General features: G+C 41.3%; 3 protein-coding genes across 3 annotated transcripts; 1 reads left to right on the top strand and 2 right to left on the bottom strand.

The window, feature by feature from the left end:
- The first annotated feature begins 5,496 nt into the window (after nt 1–5,496).
- Nucleotides 5,497–7,256, top strand: LOC121575389. The gene is made up of 3 exons (XM_041888457.2): nt 5,497–6,361; nt 6,607–6,825; nt 6,920–7,256. The coding sequence occupies exons 1-3, from the start codon at nt 6,003–6,005 to the stop codon at nt 7,125–7,127; spliced, it is 786 nt and encodes a 261-aa protein (XP_041744391.1). The 5' UTR covers nt 5,497–6,002; the 3' UTR covers nt 7,128–7,256.
- Nucleotides 7,257–7,466: 210 nt separating this feature from the next.
- On the bottom strand, nt 7,467–13,660 carry LOC121575390 (G2/M phase-specific E3 ubiquitin-protein ligase-like). Its single transcript, XM_045223042.1, has 13 exons — nt 13,302–13,660; nt 13,075–13,195; nt 12,662–12,968; nt 12,495–12,574; nt 12,168–12,220; nt 11,056–11,092; nt 10,910–10,977; nt 10,699–10,788; nt 10,286–10,599; nt 9,961–10,139; nt 9,559–9,731; nt 8,191–8,405; nt 7,467–8,115 (listed from the first exon to the last, which is right to left on the bottom strand). The coding sequence occupies exons 3-13, from the start codon at nt 12,951–12,953 to the stop codon at nt 7,964–7,966; spliced, it is 1,653 nt and encodes a 550-aa protein (XP_045078977.1). The 5' UTR covers nt 12,954–12,968; nt 13,075–13,195; nt 13,302–13,660; the 3' UTR covers nt 7,467–7,963.
- Nucleotides 13,661–16,360: 2,700 nt separating this feature from the next.
- Nucleotides 16,361–21,842, bottom strand: LOC121575979 (acidic mammalian chitinase-like). Its single transcript, XM_041889281.2, has 11 exons — nt 21,530–21,842; nt 21,082–21,111; nt 20,753–20,954; nt 20,319–20,375; nt 20,073–20,238; nt 19,754–19,878; nt 19,484–19,607; nt 18,005–18,190; nt 17,381–17,503; nt 16,941–17,079; nt 16,361–16,777 (listed from the first exon to the last, which is right to left on the bottom strand). Exons 1-11 carry the CDS (start codon nt 21,567–21,569, stop codon nt 16,494–16,496), a joined length of 1,476 nt encoding a protein of 491 aa, XP_041745215.2. The 5' UTR covers nt 21,570–21,842; the 3' UTR covers nt 16,361–16,493.
- Between the last annotated feature and the right edge of the window lie 260 nt (nt 21,843–22,102).

Raw genomic sequence — 22,102 nt, 5'->3', positions numbered from 1 at the left:
GTAAACAACAGCCACTTTTCCGGGACATATACGTGTCTTATATGGGCAGAAAGCTTAAATTATCGTTAATCTAACTGCAGTGTCCAATCGACAGTAGCTATTATAGCGAAAAAATACCATGCCATTGTTTGAGGATAGTGCACAACAACAAAACACTTATCACGGCGACAGGTTTGATTCATTCACATCTGAAGGTAAATAATGTACTTACATTCAGTAATCTTGCTCTGATTTGTCATCCTGAGTGTCCCAGAGATAAAATATAGCGTAGTTCTGTTTGATAAAACCTACTTTTATATCCTAACACGATCCATGTTGTATGCATGATCGATGTTGTATTCCCACTCGTTCAACTTGCAAAGAAAGAAATCTGTGAAAATTGAAAGCCAAACCTTGTTTCAGCCAGTCAAGTTAGATTCCTATTTATTCCTCAGACACTCCAGAAGGTAACCAGCCTTTCTTTGATCATTCTGCCTTAGGTATATCCGATACAGAAACAATTTTAGCCATGAAGACACAACATAATTACAAGCCGATGAGACGGGCGGTGTTCACTTGATTGATTGTATCTTGGTCCAATGACCACCTATCGTTTTGAAACATAGCTAGCTAGCCCTCATCCCCAAGCATTTACTGTGGCAACAGTGCTTCCAAATGGCTCGGTCAATGGGGGCAAGTTACTGGTTGTCGAGGTCCCCAAACCCGGTGTTCACCGGGTAACAGAACGCACAGTTCCTTCCCCACGTTTGGACACACAGTTGTCAAGAGTGGTGGATATGAAAACAAGCATGACAAAAAATATATATTATCCCAGTAGTCAGGATGGCCTTCTGCCCCTTCAGGAGATAATATATGGGAGACTGGCAGCGTGCTCCGTCCAGTGGCGGGCATGCACAGTTTCACTGTGGGTGATGAAGACGGTGACGAGGGGGTAGGGTCTGTAGTTCGCCGTGCGTCCTCCTCCTTTTCGTGGTATGATAACATCATTGGTCCCCAAGGTCCCAGCGCCTGTCTTGAGAGAGGAGATTTCCTCTCTCCTTCAAAAGTAGCCTATTCGGTTGGTCCCCGTGTCAGAAGTACAGAGCGGTTGGTACAGCTGGTACTTCTTAGTTCTCAAGAGTGATGTAACGTTGCATAACATCCTGGACTTGCGTGTTTTAAACAAGCGCCTCAAGATTGCAAGTTCAAAATGCTTACACTTCACCCGCTATCCACGTGACTGTTGTTGCATGGGGTTCTCATGGGCCGGGTAGTGTACCGCAGGGTGACCATGACAGACACATCCTTACTGGGATGGGGAGCGCTGTGTGTGGTCTACTTGGAAAGAGGGATTTGGTCAACAGTGCAAAGGGCACTGCATATGAATTACCTAGAGCTACTGATTGTTTTGCTAGCACTGAGACGTTTCCTTCCGATGTTGGAGGGCAAGCATGTGTTGGTAAGGTCCGACAACAGGACAGTGGTGGTGTACATCAACAGGCAGGGAGGGACGCGGTCTCTCTCTCTCCTAAACCTGGCCCCTTATCTGCTCGTATGTAGCGGTGCACATTCCCTGGATAGAAGGATTACTTTTATCCTATCCCAGGTATTCCTTAAAGAGGTGGGGTTTCAAGTGTCTCCGGAAGGTGGTGAGTGACTCCGCTGTCCTGACGTCGTGAGGGAGCTTGTTCCACCATTGGGGTGCCAGAGCAGCGAACAGTTTTGACTGGGCTGAGCGGGAACTGTGCTTCTGCAGTCACCGCTTTGATGTTAGCGGAGAACGACAGGGTGTTGTCCAGGGTCACGTCAAGGTTCTTTGCACTCTGGGAGGAGGACACAACAAAGTTTTCAACCCTGATGGCGAGATCATGGAGCGGGCAGTCCTTCCCCGGGAGGAAGAGCAGCTCCGTCTTGCCAAGGTTCAGCTTGAGGTGGTGATCCGTCATCCACACATGTCTGCCAGACATGCAGAGATGCGATTCGCCACCTGGTTATCAGAAGGGGGAAAGGAGAAGATTAATTGTGTGTCGTCTGCGTAGCAATGATAGGAGAGACCATGTGAGGATATGACAGAGCCAAGTGACTTGGTGTATAGAGAGAATAGGAGAGGGCCTAGAACTGAGCCCTGGGGGACACCAGTGGTGAGAGCACGTGGTGCGGAGACAGATTCTCGCCACGCCACCTGGTAGGAGCGACCTATGAGGTAGGACACAATCCAAGAGTGAGCCGCGCCGGAGATGCCCAACTCGGAGAGGGTGGAGAGGAGGATCTGATGGTTCACAGTATCAAAGGCAGCAGATAGGTCTAGAAGGATGAGAGCAGAGGAGAGAGAGTTAGATTTAGCAGTGCGGAGAGCCTCCGTGACACAGAGAAGAGCAGTCTCAGTTGAAAGACCAGTCTTGAAACCTGACTGGTTTGGAACAAGAAGGTAATTCTGAGAGAGATAGCAAGAGAGTTGGCTAAAGACGGCACGCTCAAGAGATTTGGAGAGAAAAGAAAGAAGGGATTCACACTAGGTTGCAAATATCTCACCCATGTGACTTCACATCAGGATATGAATATCACACCCTCATGTTATAAATTTTTTTACCACATGTTGTACGTAAACATCTCACCCCACTGTTCTGATTATTGTAGTGTGGATGTGATGGGTTAGTTAGGAGGGGGTCCGTGTGTCTGTGTGCGACATGTTGTGAAAGGTGTTGGTTGGGTGAACGAGACTATAGTGTTGATCAAGGGCTAATGTATGGGGGTTGCGTCTGGGCATGAACACTGTACATTTCTATATTTTATACATCATAAATGTATCAAATTGACATAAATGTATGTTTACATTTTACATTTACATTTTAGTCATTTAGCAGACGCTCTTATCCAGAGCGACTTACAGAAGCAATTAGGGTTAAATGCCTTGCTCAATGGAACCAAATCATACATGGATGTGGCTGCACTACATCATCATTCTCCATCTGCCAGTGTGCTTCAATTGGACAAAGTAGCAAGAGTCACTCATGTGCTACCATTTGGAATTATAGTGTGCTATAAACTGGGTAGTTCAAGCCCTGAATGCTGATTGTGCTGAAAGCCATGTTATATTAGACCGTATGCCACGGGTATGACAAAACGTTTATTTTTACTGTTCTAATTACGTTGGTAACCAGTTTATAATAGCAATAAGGCACCTCAGGGGATTGTGGCATACAGTGGGGAGAACAAGTATTTGATACACTGCCGATTTTGCAGGTTTTCCTACTTACAAAGCATGTAGAGGTCTGTAATTTTTATCATAGGTACACTTCAACTGTGAGAGAAAAAAATCCAGAAAATCACATTGTATGATTTTTAAGTAATTAATTTGCATTTTATTTCATGACATAAGTATTTGATCACCTACCAACCAGTAAGAATTCCGGCTCTCACAGACCTGTTAGTTTTTCTTTAAGAAGCCCTCCTGTTCTCCACTCATTACCTGTATTAACTGCACCTATTTGAACTCGTTACCTGTATAAAAGACACCTGTCCACACACTCAATCAAACAGACTCCAACCTCTCCACAATGGCCAAGACCAGAGAGCTGTGTAAGGACACCAGGGATAAAATTGTAGACCTGCACAAGGCTGGGATGGGCTACAGGACAATAGGCAAGCAGCTTGGTGAGAAGGCAACAACTGTTGGTGCAATTATTAGAAAATGGAAGAAGTTCAAGATGACGGTCAATCACCCTCGGTCTGGGGCTCCATGCAAGATCTCACCTCGTGGGGCATCAATGATCATGAGGAAGGTGAGGGATCAGCCCAGAACTACACGGCAGGACCTGGTCAATGACCTGAAGAGAGCTAGGACCACAGTTTTAAAGAAAACCATTAGTAACACACTACGCCGTCATGGATTAAAATCCTGCAGCGCACACAAGGTCCCCCTGCTCAAGCCAGCGCATGTCCAGGCCCGTCTGAAGTTTGCCAATGACCATCTGGATGATCCAGAGGAGGAATGGGAGGAGGTCATGTGGTCTGATGAGACAAAAATAGAGCTTTTTGGTCTAAACTCCACTCGCCGTGTTTGGAGGAAGAAGAAGGATGAGTACAACCCCAAGAACACCATCCCAACCGTGAAGCATGGAGGTGGAAACATCATTCTTTGGGGATGCTTTTCTGCAAAGGGAACAGGACGACTGCACCGTATTGAGGGGAGGATGGATGGGGCCATGTATCGCGAGATCTTGCCCAACAACCTCCTTCCCTCAGTAAGAGCATTGAAGATGGGTCATGGCTGGGTCTTCCAGCATGACAACGACCCGAAACACACAGCCAGGGCAACTAAGGAGTGGCTCCGTAAGAAGCATCTCAAGGTCCTGGAGTGGCCTAGCCAGTCTCCAGACCTGAACCCAATAGAAAATCTTTGGAGGGAGCTGAATGTCCGTATTGCCCAGCGACAGCCCCGAAACCTGAAGGATCTGGAGAAGGTCTGTATGGAAGAGTGGGCCAAAATCCCTGCTGCAGTGTGTGCAAACCTGGTTAAGACCTACAGGAAACGTATGATCTCTGTAATTGCAAACAAAGGTTTCTGTACCAAATATTAAGTTCTGCTTTTCTGATGTATCAAATACTTATGTCATGCAATAAAATGCAAATTAATTACTTAAAAATCATACAATGTGATTTTCTGGATTTTTGTTTTAGATTCCGTCTCTCACAGTTGAAGTGTACCTATGATAAAAATTACAGACCTATACATGCTTTGTAAGTAGGAAAACCTGCAAAATCGGCAGTGTATCAAATACTTGTTCTCCCCACTGTATGGCCTATACACCACGGCTAAGGGTTGTATACAGGCACTCCGTGTTGCATCGTGCATAAGAACAGCCCTTAGCCTGGTATATTGGCCATTTATACAACGGGTGGATCTAATACTGGATGCGGATTGGTTAAAATCACATTCCAACCGGTTTCTATTCCACAAGTTACCACTGGCTAAAGCTATGATGTTGAAATGCCTATTTACTCTGTTCCATCTCACTGCGCAATCCACTGTCTCATCAGCCCAGCCAGGCAAATTATAAACTTGATCTCCACTATAAAAAGCATCTAGACATTATCTCCCATTTCGTTTAGACTAGCATTTGGTTTTCAACAGTGGAGATTCATATAAACCTTGCTGTCTGTCTCTCCGACATCTGCAACATTGTTTCAATTTTGAAATTCGATCTCCTGCTGTCCAATAGTAATGAATGTGTCAGGAGTCGGGATGAGACAGACAGGCAGCGTTTCTTATCCAGTCGAAATCATGAATCAGCTGGCATTATTTGTATGGATATATACAAAGAAATGTACGGTGGCCGGGAAGTGCAAAGCAACATTACAAAGAATGAAACACTTTTACAAAGCTCGAGACAAATTTACATTTTGGAAAACAAATTTACATTTTGGAAAACAAATTTACATTTTGGAAAACAAATTTACATTTTAGAAAACAAATGTACATTTTAGAAAACAAATTTACATTTTAGAAAACAAATTAACAAGACGCAAAACACTTTTACCAGTCCCGAAACAAATTTACAAATGACAGATTCGTCACGGAAAGGGAATGTACCATATACCGGAAGTGACGAGCGTGGTCTTTTCGTGTTTTTGTTGTGGAGTTTATGGCGTCAAAGAAGTTTATGGTGACCGCCCGAACATGGACTGCGGCCGAGGGATGTTTTGCCCGTTTTGTGGCAAACACATGAACAGCTTAACGCGGTTTTGCTTTACGTGTGGTCGGTGTTTGGAGTTTTTAAAGGACGCGGACCAGACGGAAACACCAGACATACTGCATCATTGCGTTCAATATTTTAACGAGGGTCACTCGTACGCTGTAATCGTGGACATGATGTCAAGTCTACACGGTGTAAACATCAGCTTGAGGACTCTTAAAAGTAAACTGAACGAAGCCGGGTTGTACCGCAGAAAGGATTATTCCTCGCCAAACGCCGTGAGTAACGCCATCAGATTTGAACTTCGTGGACCTGGACAACTACTCAATGGGACCTAACTATATGTGGCACGCAGATGGTTATGACAAACTTAAGCCATTCGGTTTGGCCATTTCGGGATGCATAGATGGATTTTCACGTAAAGTATTGTGGCTTCAATGTGGACCAACAAATAATAACCCAACAGTGATTGCTCACTATTTCATGTCATGTGTGCGAAACCTCGGTGTCATCCCCATGAGACTGAGGACTGATTGCGGCACTGAGAACGGCATAATGGCTGCAATTCAATGTACCCTACGCCACCATCACAGTGACTACTACTCTGGAGCGTCCAGCCACATGTACGGCTCATCTATAAATAACCAGCGTATTGAGTCCTGGTGGTCTATATTTAGAAAGGGAAGGTGAGTTGTCTTCATAAAGGGTCATTGCATCTTTTGGTCATTCGATTTTCTTCTGAGGAACGATTAATGAAAAACGAGCACAATAATTATCAATACAAATTTGTAAAGCAAATCCTGCCCGTCAGGAAAAGTAGCTGTTCCTGAAAAGAAAATCGAATGACCAAAAGATGCACAGACCATACATTTCATTATAACTAACCTTTATTATTTATAGTATAACTAAACATTTGTATCCATTTCTATAGGTCTCAGTTCTGGATGGAGTTATTTGCCGACCTTAGAGATGCCGGATACTTCAACGGGAGTCATGAGCATCAATGCCTATTGAGATATTGCTTTGGTGATGTTATTCAGAAGGACTTGGATGAGTGTGTGAGACTGTGGAACAGCCACAGGATTCGCCCTTCCAGAACAGCAGCATGTCCAGGAGGAGTGCCCAATGAACTCTACTACTTACCACACAGGTGATACATTGGTGATAATAAACAGATAAAAGCATTAATGTAACGTTTTAGCTTAAATGAAAATAAATGCAATTATGTATTCTATTTAACATAGGTTTGGCTCCAGAGACTGCGGATTTCAAAGTGAACAAGCTGAACTGGATGCCCTTCCTGAGGCTAGCCTGTCAATGACTCCTTGTGGGGACCCAAACATGCAGGAGTACTTGGACTTTGCCATGGAACACAATCAGTTACAGAAGCCAGACAACTGGGAGTCTGCATCCGAACTGTACATGAAACTAAAAGAAATGGCTCAGCTATGAAATGATCAAAAAAGGGAGGGTTTTTTGTAGTGGTGGAATACTGCTGTCTGTCTGAACACAATATTTATGAATCTGTCACCCAAAGCTTAATTGTTTTTAAGTGTGAAGTAAATTAATCAAAAATAGTAATCAGTATTTATTACACTTTTGTAGTATTGAGAGTAATGGATCTAAAACATTTTCAAAATGTTTACTGTGAGAAAAGAACATGCTCACATACAGTAACATTATAAAAACAACTTTGGCAACTGCACTTTAAAAGTGCACCTTTAATAGGGTTGGGCATCAAGAACCAATTCCTACTTGGAATAGTAAAAAAATTACGATTCCATCGAATTGTTTCTTTATTGGAATCGTTTTGGAGGATTGGGTTTCAAATCTGATCATGGGTTCCAAATTTAACATGCGCAGGTTTTGGTTTCTGTAGCGGCCAGGTGCTTGTTGTGTTGCAGCCATGGAGCACAGTAAGCGGTGCTCTAGTGTGGCTTTATTTTACATTGAAAAAGCCCCGTCAAACTGCAACCCACCTTTGAATCAAAATAAAACTTTCCTCTTATTTGTGAAATAAGCATGTGACCCGTTTCAACTCCACCACTCAAAGAATCGGAATCGAGAATCGATAAGAACCGGAATCAAAAGGAAGAATCGGAATTGGAATCAGAATCGTTAAAATCTAAATGATGCCCAACCCTAACCTTTAACAACAACAACTTTTTCAGAGTCTTAACTCTAGGGGTCATCCATCATATAGCTTAGAAACAGCCGAATCCTGGACTATTTTGAATTCCAAAGTCCATTTGTGACTTAAACAAAGTGTATGAGTCTAGGAGTGGTAATCAAAAGAAGTTTGAACATGTATTTGCCATTGGGAACGCAGAGTCCTCCAGGAACTCTATTTGAGGCAGTGGTTCCAAGCCAGATGGGGGAAGTGAAGACAGCCCAGTAGCAAACATCAAAACATCTTCCACAGACACAGCAGCCTGGCCTTCTGCAAAGAAAAACAATTCAGATACATCACTGCCATGTGTTTTCTTAACTAGTTATAAAAAACTAACTAACAAACCTTCACAATCAAGGAGATAGTCTGCCCAGTAGGCCATGGTTTGACTTTCTTTAAGTCTTCGATTACTCCCCGAAGGACTGAGGTCAGGTTTGAAGAGTCTCTCAAGTTCAAAAGCAGTGAGTCGCCTTTCAGAGTGGCACATGACAGGGGCCAGCAAAGTAGGGTGTTGTTGTAGTGCAGTCAAAAACTCCAGGGTTGAAAGACCATCTCTGAATCTACAGAGTGAACACAAACATTGTTTCACTGCTGTGTAGTGCCAATTGAATTTAAAATTATCTAAAGAAAACTATTAAATATTCTCTTCTCTACAATTACTATCCACCTTAACATTGTTGAAAATTGATTTCAAAAACCCTATTTTTGCATTGCACATTAAACATTAATTGTTACAAACTGTAAGTATAACACACAGAAACAAAAGACTGGAATGACACAGACGGATGGGTGGCTTGAGCACTCACACGATGCCTTCAGAAAGTCTACACACCCATTGCACTTTTTCACAACTTTGTTTCGTTATAGATTCAATTTAAAATAGTAATATTAATATTTTTCCTCATCAGCCTACACACAATACATCATAATGACAAAGCAAAAACACGTTTTTAGAAATTGTAGCAAATGTAATAAAAATTAAAAACTGGAATATCACATTCGCACAAGTTAATTAACCATTTTCTCAGTACACTGTTGAAGCACCTTTGGAAGTAATTCCAGCCTGGATTCCTCGTGTATGAAGCTACAGGCTTTACACACAACATCACCACACTCTTTATATCTGATTTTCAGGGACATTTACAAGAGATACTAAAACCTCTCTGCATGTCAGGATCTCTATGAGAACTGAGGGCAGAAATAGATCCATATGTAAATGACACTGCTACAGTATGGAGCAGGTGGTTGGATAAACAGCAGCAAGTCATCAAGGGTTTGATGGGTAAAGTGAGCCTCAAACCATCACTCTGCTGCCAGATGTGCAGCAGAGGTGGATGGATCACTTTAAGGGGTAACTGGACTGATTTTCCTCTATGGAAGAGTTAGTCAGGAGGAGAAACCTAAGATCTAATTTCTGTTTTTGCTTTGTCATTATGATGTATTGTGTGTAGATTGATGAGGAAAAGGATTTAAATATATTTTAAATTGAATCTATAAAGGTGTGCAGACTTAATGAAGGCACTGTAGTTTGACACAGAATGAAGTGACATCACATATCCGTTGAAATACACTAAGGTACAAATTCTGATTAAGGACAAATTGATAACAGATATACATACTTGCATAAACCAAAGATGGGGACCATGAGGAGTTTCAAACAAAAAATTCATACATAAATAAATATAAATCTCATCACTACAAATATCGTCTTACCTGTCAATTACAGATGAGTTGCGGTCAATGATATACCATTGGAGGTAGTCTGACACGATTTCTTTATTTTCTTCCACAGTAGCCACATGTCTCAGACAACCTGCTGTCTGTAACATTGTGCTGTGTCTCATCATACATTCTTGCAGAGCATCCAATGAAGCAGCATTCTCAATCTGAAAGACATGAAAATGGGCAAAAACACCCCAGTCAATAACTGCATGCACTGTATCTCCTTGCCTATTTTTTTAATAACGTACATAGCAAGGTGTAATCTTACACTATCAAAAACTAATAAATTAATTAAATATATTCCGCACGTGATATAGGAAGTAAACATTGTCTCAAAAACACTGCAGTAAGTATGAAAAACTCTGCCCTACCATACCCTTATGCTATTCTCACCTCTTGCAAAGCTTTCCCTATTTCTTCATCAGTTATTACATTATTTGTTGCTTTGAATGAAGGCTGGCCTGCAAGATAATGTACAAGATCTTCTGACAGGAAATGGGGTCCTGGACCTCCATGCACAACTGACACAGCAATCATCTTTCCTGCCAAGTAGTATTCATCCTCCCTAACAGCTGTGAATGAATTCATATTGCAAAATTAAAACAATGCATTACTGTATATACTGTAATATGCAAGCATATGTCATGTGGTATATCTGGTCAATGAGCATTAACCAACCATTAGTAGCCTATAGTACACATCCAACCAATATGCATACCCTTTGCATTGTAGACCAAGAACCGATGTCCTTCTGGTCCATCAAAAATGGGCCGGTCTTTTAGGTGTTTCATCAGTAGAGTTAAAAACTCTCGTCTTGGACCACCAGTGTCAATTCCCTCTTCCAGAACACCAGTATCATCAGTAAATTTCACCAGCATGTCACAGGTTTCAGAATATGTTGTACGCTTGAAACCTCTGACTGCCCCATCCCAAACATTATCCCTTGAGATGTTAAACCGGCGGACTTTTTTATGATCAATAGGAAGAGACAGGTTTGCTACAATGTCAGGTAATGCAATGTCCGTCTCCTCCCTGTAATGACAAAAAGTTAATTCATTTGTGGATATTCCAGATATACAAGAACTATTGTACAGTGAAAAAACTGGAGTGCTATAGTCAAAAGCATATTACATTGCTGTGTGTTGGAAATTCTTCACATTGACAGCAACCGGCTCTTCGTCCTCCTGCTCAACTTTTGGTGAATATAGGTCTGTGTATTTACTGTTGGGAAATTGCCATTTCCATGTTAAAACATCTTACAAACAAAAATGTCTTCCCCATGTAATCAGTTCAATACATTTAAATTATGTCAGTCATTATCTTTTCTTTTTTTTTTACTTACCTGTAGCAAGACATTTTTTCTGGATTTGCTTCCGGTGGATCCAGATCCTCAGCATCAGATATTACTATCTGAAAAAAAGATTAAAATGTCTGAAACAACAACACTGAAAGCAAGAAATGTCATGCTGCCACACTCTGCCTTATTACCTGTCCAGGCTGAATTGTTGATTGTCCTGGTGCATCTCTGAAACATGATAAAACATATTAAAATGATTAGCTCCATGATAAAGGCTATAATGTAGCTTTGAGTAGCATGTAGTAGTAGAGGGAACAGAAAGATGTATTAAAAAAAAAGATTATTTTGAGAACATGTGGATAGGAGCGCTTCCTGGACTCAAATCTGAGTTAGTTTGAGTTTCTTTTTTAATGGAAAAGGTATAAAATAAAAGAAAGCTCAAACTACTATTTTTTAACTATTAAAATGCTTGTATTGCAAGTGGCCAAGCCATACAGAACCAATTTAAAAGAACTTTAATGCGTTTTTGCATCTAGCCTTCGTCAGCGAGTCAAACAGATGAAATGAGAGACAATGGGTATTTTCTAGTGTCCAAGGTGTTCTGGGCTAGAGTAGGTGTTGTAGACATCTTAAAACCAGTAGGTGTCCTTCAGGCCTACAATAGTCAAATCATGTAAACATTATGTATATGGATGTGTCCCATGTTTCCTATTGGTGGATTACCACTAGAAAAAACCCAGTGTCTCTCATTACATCTATTTGACTCCCTGACAAAGGCTAGATGCCGAAACGTGTTGGAGTTCTTTAAGTTGGTTCTGGATGACCGTGCCACTTCAGTAAAGGCCTATAGTACCTATGCAGGATCGACAGTGATGTGGGACATATGAATGGACAGTGGATACCCCCACTTCATTCTCACGTGTTTTTTTAATGGTTTGGTTAATTTTTGTTTATTCAACTGCAAGAGCAACTGTATTTCAGTGGGTTTATTCTGTAAAGCTCTGCTCACACAGGCAGCTGTGGGTCCTTTAGGTAGGGAGCGAGGGGGCACCGCAGTCAGTTACAGAAACAGCTGATAGCATGTAGCAACGTTGAGCTTATGTGCAGCAATATAAATGTATGTATAATGTGTATGTGAATAAGTAGTGAAATATCTGCTAGTAGTTTTATCAGTTTTGTGAGTTAAATAAAAAAAAAGGTGAAATTGCACTTTACCTGGTAGTGAAAGCACTGTAGCCCAACAAAATATGAATTATTATTGCACGTGTGAAAATTCCTTTGTGTCCAAGTGTGCAACACCTACCTTTCATCGTCCAGCTTGTGTTTGGGAGTACTTCGATTTTGTGGTTCAAAAACCTGAGAGGAAACGGATAAAATGATCAACAACTTTCAACAAGTTCCATTATTTTTCCATTACCACATACAGTATATATCAATGCTGAATGGTTGTCTGTGTTACTGTATAATAGTTACTGCAAAATAATCAAAACAAGCCTTTTTCCACTAAAATATTGACCAGGACATTGATTTTATGCTTAAAATCCAATGTACATCTAATTAATAAATTATATGAAAATGAATAAATACAAACATACATAAACATTTTAAAAAAGAGAAATAACTGATGTACCAAAGTGTCAGCACGATTGAGTTCAGCTGTGCTCCTTGTTGTGATGACAATTTCAGAATCAGAGTCTGAGGTATCATCCACTGAAAAAAATAATTCAAACAACCATTATCTATCCTCCAGCAGAGTATCTAAATATGTAAAAATATTGAATCATGAGATCCACTAACCTCTTTTATAGTGTTTTTCTAGGCAAATGAAAAAAGTGATCCTGGAATATGCCTTTCCTATTTCCTTTTTATATTCTGCCAATTTGAATGGCCTTTCTGACCCAGGCACATGAACCACCTCTGAGCAGTCTGGATACAAAAGGACATAAGGTCCTTCGTGCATGTCCTTGTTAAATGTTGTCATTTTCTGGACAGCTTGTTTCAGTAGATCAGGTGCTGCTACCTCTGGGTCTGTAAATAACTGTAGTGTTTTCCCTCTTAGAGGTTTTAAATTAGTTCCACTTGGCACCATCAATCCTACGTTTATCTAGTAAAATAACAAAGATATAATTAATGTATACATAGGTAAAATAAATATACACAAATACATATAGAGCATTGCAAAATTGTATAGGACGGTCAGTACACCTTACCTGGACGTGTTTTCTTTTTTAGGCCTATATCTTCCTTTTGGCCCATAGTTAAAAGACTGTCGTTCTTTTGATTTCGAGCTTCTGTACTCCATGAACTGTTTGTATGATGGGCATGGTTGTTCTGCAGAAATGGACAGAGTTCCGAAACAGAAAGTTAGAAGCCGCTCAAAAAATCATTAGCGTTACTGTCCTTTAGATAGCTAGCGTTTTGGTTTTGCTAAACTTACTTTGCATAGCACTGTCCGGCTGTCGAGACGTCCCCTGTGTTTCCAATGTTTCCGTCTTGTCCGCGTCCTTTAAAAACTCCAAACACCGACCACACGTAAAGCAAAACCGCGTTAAGCTGTTCATGTGTTTGCCACAAAACGGGCAAAACATCCCTCGGCCGCAGTCCATGTTCGGGCGGTCACCATAAACTTATTTGACGCCATAAACTCCACAACAAAAACACGAAAAGACCACGCTCGTCACTTCCGGTATATGGTACATTCCCTTTCCGTGACGAATCTGTCATTTGTAAATTTGTTTCGGGACTGGTAAAAGTGTTTTGCGTCTTGTTAATTTGTTTTCTAAAATGTAAATTTGTTTTCTAAAATGTAAATTTGTTTTCTAAAATGTAAATTTGTTTTCCAAAATGTAAATTTGTTTTCCAAAATGTAAATTTGTTTTCCAAAATGTAAATTTGTCTCGAGCTTTGTAAAAGTGTTTCATTCTTTGTAATGTTGCTTTGCACTTCCCGGCCACCGTAGAAATGTCAATAGAAAACAGGTCAAACTAAACAAAATGCAGCTAGTTTGCAGTCTTTCCAGTTTCAGTTTGAAGTGATTGTGTTAGCTGTGATGTTGGCTAGCTCCTCTGAACATCAGTGTCCTGAGAGAGCACATGTTCTATGCCAGGCGAAATCGCACCTCATTAGCTCACTGTTATGGATGTATCCAAATAAATGTCACTAGAAAACAGCTTAAAGAAACACAATTGCAGCTACTTTGCTCTTATTCTGGCTGCACTTTCTGACGTGACTGTAAATTAGCCGTAGTTGGCAAGCAAGCAAGGGATCAGAACGTTGCCCGCCAGTATGGAAATGGAACATTTAGAACGAATGACTGTGTCACGTTCATGGATACAGAACAAAAATACTTAACGACAGGGTCGCGTCTCTGGCAACTGAACTGATAGAACGAACAACTAGCCGGCTTGGGTAGCATCCTTAAATTTGTGTCGGGACTATATCTCGTGGAAGGATGAAATAGTATGAATAAATTCATCAAAATAATGTTTTTAATGAAAATATGTCTATCATTATTTGAATATGTTGGTAACCCGTTGTATAACCGTGCCAATATATCCTCCAAACACCTGCTTCGAGGGCATTATCACTTTTATACAACGGGTTACCAACATATTCAAATAAGATTTACATATTTTCATTTTTCCTCCAAACACATGGCTTCGAGGGCATTATCACTTAAATGCCACACCCCCTCGTACTTTATTGCTTAAGTGTACAATGCACTACTGAAATACCTGGATTTTATATAACAATATATTACACTCATTATCTGAATTTCATTCATACACATGATTTTCTTGTCATTTGTTAACAATACAATTAACTATCACTTAATCAAACTGCCCAAAACGGATAACTACTGAACCACAATGATATAGTGCCTAGTTAACATATACAGTTATTTAACTGCTGAACACTGTACATTTCTATATTTTTACCCCCAAATAAATGTTGGAAGGTAAAAACAAATCATATATTTCATATGTGTTATTTCATAGTTTTAATGTCTTCACTATTATTGTACAATGTAAAAAATATTAAAAATAAAGAAAAACCCTGGAATGAGTAGGTGTGTCCAAACCTTTGACTGGTACTGTATGTGCTGTATAAGGATAATGAAACTGTAAGACGGACATATTTCTCAACATGCTCACAACCTGCCATTGGATACAAATTATAGAAAATGGTGCATGTCAAGTTATAGTCAAATACTGTATCGAAAATAATATTTACCATCTATTTTTCTATTCAGCACTTCAAAAAGAACAGTTTTGAAATGTGTATCTTGTATTTTTGCTATTGGATTAAATGGTAGATAAAAATACTAGAGTAGCCTGTCCCGGAGCAAGTTGGTTGTGAAGGATTCATTAAGTGTACAATGCACAGCTGAAATACCTGGATTATATATAACAATATATTACACTCATTATCTGAATTTCATTCATACACATATGATTTTCTTGTCATTTGTTAACAATACAATTAACTATCACTTAATCAAACTGCTCAAAACTGATAACTACTGAACCACAATTACAAAGTGCCTAGTTAACATATATAGTTTGATAACTGCTGTACACTGTATATTTATATATTTTTACCCCCCAAAAATGTTGGAAGGTAAAACCAAATCATATATGGAAGTGTCTGTAAATACTAAATCATAGGACAAAGTGGAAAGAGAATGCAAAGAGTGTGCAAAGCTGTCATCAAGGCAAAGGGTGGCTATTTGAAGAATCTCAAATCTCAAATATATTTTGATTTGTTTAACACTTTTTTGGTTACTACATGATTCCATATGTGTTATTTCATAGTTTTGATGTCTTCGCTACTATTCTACAATGTAAAAAATATTAAAGAAAAACCCTGGAATGAGTAGGTGTGTCCAAACCTTTGACTGGTACTGTATGTGCTGTATAAGGATAATGAAACCGTAAGACGGACATATTTCTCAACATGCTCACAACCTGCCATTGGATACAAATGATAAAAAATGGTGCATGTCAAGTTATAGTCAAATACTGTATCAAAAATAATATTTACCATCTATTCTTTCTATTCAGCACCTCAAAAAGAACAGTTTTGAAATGTGTATCTTGTATTTTTGCTATTGAATTAAATGGTAGTTAAAAAGACTAAATGGTGAGCCTATCATTATGTCATGGTAATGATGAGTCAGTCTAAGCTCTGTGTGCTTTATACCGTGTCTGTCAGCCTGGTAAAGTTTGACAGCAATAAAGGACTTATCTTTTACTGCGATTCTCTGTGGTGGAATGAATTGTATAAAAACTAAACTGAAAAAAAAGGTGTTTGAGGGAATCAGTTTGAGAAAGGCGAAGAGCAGAATTGCTTATCTTGTTCACATAATGATTAGTTATGTGGGATGCAAGGTTATTTGTAGATCAGTGATTCTGCTCAAAGTGCAATGAAATTGACCTCAAACCCAAACAGAGCAGATGAATTAATGTTCCAGAGACAGCAGGATGCGTTCAAATGTTGGAAGTTTATTGGAGTGGATTTGACATGTTACATAGAGCTGATGTTAAAATAGGCCATGACAACGGTGGCCCTAACAACCACACAACCTTTAGACCCAGCTCCTTCATTAATCGGCGGGAACCATTGTTTCTTATGCCCAGTTGCAGCACTTGCAACTGGTGTCAAACACCAGGCTGGCAGGACATTGCTCGCCGTAGGTCTCGCCCTGGCTACAGTTGTAGAAGTGGTTGTTATTGGTGGGGTCAGGGTATATGCCGTCAGCCTTCCCGGTGCAGAAGCCAGATCCGTTTCTACTACTGCCACCGCTACTGCTGCCACCCCCGCTGCTGCCACCTTGACCGCCGGGCTGTGGGGGGTTGAGTGGTTGCTGGGAAGGAGTCATTGGGGCGATGGGGTCACTACGGGCAGCACAACCTGGGAGAGACGGAAGACATAGGAGTGGGGGGGAGATAGAAGAGAGAGTGGGTTATGATCTTTTCAACTACATTTCTACTATTATTTGAGAGAGTGATGGAGAGGGTTGTTGTTGAACGTTTGTGTGTGCATGCAGGCTTGCGTTTGTGTCTGTGTCACTCACCGGCTCCAGTTCCCAGTCCAGACTTGATGGTGTTGATCAGCGGGTATCTTCCCTGTCCACAGAAGGTTCCAGAGAAGTCATCCAGATCCAGACTCCACACCATGGCTCCTCCGTAGCCAGTGTTCTTCAGCCACTCGATCTGCAGGGGAGTGGAAGGTTTACTTAATGGGGTGAAATTGGACACATTTGTGTTGGTGATGTTCCATGTTGCTCAGTTGGAAGGGAATGGCGCATGCAATGCCAGGATCGTGGATTTGATTCCCGCTGTGGTCACCCATAAGAAAGGCTTGCACTCACTACTGTAAATCATGTAGATAAAAGCTTCTGCTTAATTCCATATATTATTAGGCTTATTGAAACAGAGTAGGATGCTACTCCATTACCCCCTAGTCATATCTTTCCCCCAACAGACACAGACACACACCCACACAAACACAGACCTTGTCCTGGAAGCTCTTGACGTTGTCATATCCGACCCACAGGTTCTGCTGGTTGTAGGCGTAGGGCACCATCTGGGTAGAGTCCCAGGCCTGGGTAGCTCCCTGCTTCAGGAAGGTGCAGATCTAATGACACACACACACTTATGTTAGGGTTGGGAGTTGCATGATCTCAAGTACCTCAACTAGCCGGTGCCCCCGCACATTGACTATGCAACGGTACCCCCCTGTATATATAGCCTCCCTACTGTCACTTTATTCTATTGTATATATAGCCTCCCTACTGTCACTTTATTTTTACTTCTGCTCTTTTTTTCTCAACACTTTTTTGTTGTTGTTTTATTCTTACTTTTTTGTTTAAAATAAATGCACTGTTGGTTAAGGGCTGTAAGTAAGCATTTCACTGTAATGTCTGCACCTGTTGTATTCGGCGCATGTGACCAATACAATTTGATTTGATTTGATTTGATTCAGGAAGCTGTAGATGTAATCACTCAAAAACATACACTGGATTTGCATCCAAATTGACACCCTGTTCCCCATATAGGACACTAGCAAACAAGTAGCGCACTGTGTAGGGAATGGAATAGGGTGTAATTTCAGACCTATCCTAATCCTGTCAGTTACCTCGTAGTAGGCCAGGAAGCCAGACTGCCTGGTGAATGGTCCGGCGGGGCCGGGGCCGGTGGCGGGAGCGCCCACTCCAGTGTTAGAGCCACTGGCCAGCTGGAAGGTGTGGCCGTAGGTGGGGAATCCAACCAGGAGCTTCTCAGCGGGGGCACCATTGCTCTTCCAGTACTTCATAGCATAGTCCTGAGAACACACACAGTATGTGGTAGTGAGAACACTGGAGAGAGAAGAATTATTAAGATTTATATAACTGGTGGGTCTAATCCTGAATGCTAATTGGTTAAAACCGCATTCCAGCTGGTGTCTATTTCACAAGTTGCCACCGGCTAAATCTATGACGTTAAAATGTCTATTTACTCTGTTCCATCTGACTGCGCAATCCACTGTCTCATCAGCCCAGCCAGCCAACTTATACATTTGATCTCCACTATAAAAAGCATGTAGACATTCTTTTAGAGTAGCATTTCCTTTTCAACAGCGGAGATTCATATAAACCTTGCTGTCTGTTTCTCCGACATCTACAACATTGTTTCAATATTCAAATTCGATCTCCTGCTGTCCAATAGTAATGAATGTGTCAGGAGTTGGGACGAGACAGGCAGGCAGCGTTTCTCAGCCAGTCGAAATCATGAATCAGGTGGCATCATTTTTATGAATATATAAAAAAAATGTCAATTGAAAAAAGGTTAAACGAAACACAGCTAATTTGCAGTCTTTCCAGCTTCAGATTGAAGTGATTGTGTTACTGTAGCTGTGTTGTTGGCTAGCTCCTCTGAACAACAGTGTCCTGACGAGTGAGCACATTTTCTATGCCAGGCGAAATCACACCTCATTAGCTCATTGTTATGGATGTATCCAAATAAATGTCACTAGAAAACAGCTTAAACAAATGCAAATGCAATACTTTGTGTTAGTCTGGCTGCACTGTTTGACGTGACTGTAAATTAGCCGTAGTTGGCTAGCTAGCAAGCAAGGGATCAGAACGTTGCCAGCCAGTATGGCAATGGAACATTTAGAACAAATGATTGTGTCACGTCCATAGATACAGAATAAAAACACTGAACTACTGGGTCGCATCTCTAGCAACCCTAGATTTGTGTCGGGACTATATCTTGTGGAAGGATCAAATAGTATGAATAAATTAATCAAAATAATGTCAATCATTATTTGAATATGTTGGTAACCCGTTGTATAAAAGTGATAATGCCCTCGAAGCCGGTGTTTGGAGGATTTATTGGCAACACCCATGCCAATATATCCTTCAAACACCGGCTTCGAGGGCATTATCACTTAAATATGTGCTACTCATTCTCAACTGAAAACTAAATAGGCAGGAAGAGACAGATAGATAAGCAGAGGAAGAGATAGAGAGAGAGAGGTAGAGAGAGAGAGGTAGAGAGAGAGAGGTAGAGAGAGAGAGAGAGAGAGAGAGAGAGAGAGAGAGAGAGAGAGAGAGAGAGAGAGAGAGATACTCACCACATTGAAGTAAATGTAGTCTCCCTGATCAGCTGGTCCTTTGTAGAGAGGGCTGTTTTCTCCAGTGCTGTGTTCCCAAGCTCCATGTAAGTCATAGGTCATCACATGCAGGTAGTCCAACACCCTGAGAGGGAGTGAGAGAGAGGAAGGGAGGGGGAGAGAGAGAGTTTCCAATATGCCAATAAGTATTTGATAGATCATGCATGTTTTTGTGTACACAATCTTCATAAGAACTAATATATGAATGATGCCCAGTGTGTGTGTACTGACGATCCAATCTCGGCGATCTGGTATCCAGTGTCGATGGTTCCCTTTCCAGCAGCCACAGCTGCAGTCAGCATCAGACGAGGACGGTTGGTGTTCTTTCCTTCAGTCTCAAAGGCAGCCATCAGCTCCTATAGGGAGACAGCGCACAGAGGGGTGTGTGTGTTCATTTTGGTGTTCATGTGTTCATTCTTGTCCCTATGTTCATTTGTGTATCTTGATGTGCGTGTGTTCATCTGTGTGTGTGTGTGTGTTTATTAATGTGTGTTCATTCGTGTTTCTTCATTCACGTGTGTGTTTGTGTGTATGGGTGTTTGAGTCTAACCTGCAGCAGGGTGGTGAATCTGGCCTTGTCTGCGGGCGGGGATCCTCTGGATCCGGGGTACTCCCAGTCAATGTCCAGGCCATCAAACTGGTACTGCCTCAGGAACTTGATCACGCTGTTGATGAACGTCTGGCGGTTGGCTGCACTGGACACCATCGCTGTGAACCTGTGTACACACACACGGCTCAGACACAGGGTATGTGTGGGCATGTGTGTGTGCACTTGTGTGTGTGTATCTCCACTTACGGCTGAGTGCCAAAATTCCATCCTCCAATGGCCAGCAGAGTCTTCAGGTTGCTGTTCCTGTTAGCAAATACAAGACTTAGGGTTAGTCCTGGCTTAGGTGTGCATGTGTGTGTACCACAGGAGGCTGCTGAGGGGAGGACAGCCCATAATAATGTCTGTAATGGAGCACATGGAATGGCATCAAACACATGTGTTTCATATATTTGATACAATTCCACTAATTCCACTCCAGCCATTACCACGAGCCCGCCCTCCCCAAATAAGGTGCCACCAAACTCCTGTGGTGTGAACATGCTTGAATGAGAATGTGTTTGCCTGCATTTGTGTATTTGTGTGCGTCCCTTCATGCATGCATGTGTATGTGCATGTGTGCATGCCTGCTTGAGTGTGTGTTTGTGCATGTGTTTGTGTGTGTGTGTCTCTCTCTCTCTCACTGGTTCTTGAGAGCCTGGAACTGTCCATAGAGTTTCTCATCGTCCCATTCGTAGGTCTTGATCTCGTTGTTGGCCATGCCGGCAAAGGCATAGATCAGATGGTCACAGAGACAGGGGTCCACGTTGGTGGGGAAATACTTGCCTGCTCCTGGCCGGTACTGGCCCCAGTTAGTGAAATAACAAGAGAGGATGTAGGAGGACCCTATGGAACGGTAGTAGTATTGGTAGAGTTAGGAGAGGCAGTTTTAGAGTCATGGTTGTCATGCTCTGTAAGTCGAGTTATTGTTCTCTGATTGGCTACATGTAAAGTAAATGTACTTAAAACATACCTAGCTGCACATGCAGCAGGAGAGCCAGTCCTAGAGAGAGAGAAAGAGGGGAAGAGAGAGACAGAAATAAAGAAAGGAGGAAGAGAAAGAGAAAGAGAGAGAGTTTATGTTACATCAAACTTTTAAAAAGTCAGCATTACTTAGAACTGTAATGATAATTATATAAAGTGCAGTTCCTTCCCTCAGACATGAATATAGGCTGGTCATGGGGCTGGCAACCTCAGTCCTTAGAAACATTGACCACAGTAGCATTGACAAAATGCATAGCTAGAGGACATTCGTCAGTGGCCTATTCTCTCCACAGGGAGCCAAAGCTGTAGTACAGAGCCTTGTATGTTTGAATGTTGGTAATTGCCATTACAATGAAAATTAAAATAAAATCTTTGAAAGATAGAAAGAGCATTAGTGCAGTTATAAGCTAAATTAGCCTAAAAGTAATTCCACTTACCGATGCAGATGAGTAGTTTGCCCATGGTTACTCTGTACATCGCTCCATAGGCTGCTGGACTCTTTTATACTCTCAACGAACACTACTATCGCTCTCATATCTCTATGGCTTTCCCATTCCACAGCAAAACACAATCAACCTCAGTCACTTGTTTGAACAAGGGTTTCCACTGCCTTAACTAAAACACTGATAAAGTTAATATGTCCTTGTTTTTTAGATATGCTGACAATTAAAAAAAGCATGTCTGTTTTTCGTTTGTAATAATTTGGTGAAATTGACAAGCATAGAGATGGGTACGTTAGTCCCGCTTAACCTCTTCAGTATAGCCCCTACAACTAGCCCCTACACCCTAGCTAGCACCTTTCTCCTACCACCAAAACCCTATATACTTGTGGAGATTGACCTTGAAATGGGATAGATGTAAAGAATGTGGTGACCATTCTACCAAGTCAAGCTCAAGGTTGAGCTGTCCCCATATTTCATATCTTATGTTTCAGTTCTAATATTAGTGGGCTGAAGGTTGGGGGGAAGTGCCTAGGGGATAGGGGTACGAGGTGTGACTAGAGGATAAGG

This window comes from Coregonus clupeaformis, chromosome 10 (genome assembly GCF_020615455.1).
Source record: "Coregonus clupeaformis isolate EN_2021a chromosome 10, ASM2061545v1, whole genome shotgun sequence".
Lineage (NCBI taxonomy): Eukaryota > Metazoa > Chordata > Actinopteri > Salmoniformes > Salmonidae > Coregonus > Coregonus clupeaformis.
Note: the sequence above shows the minus strand (reverse complement) of the source record. Positions and strands in the feature narration are given on the sequence as shown.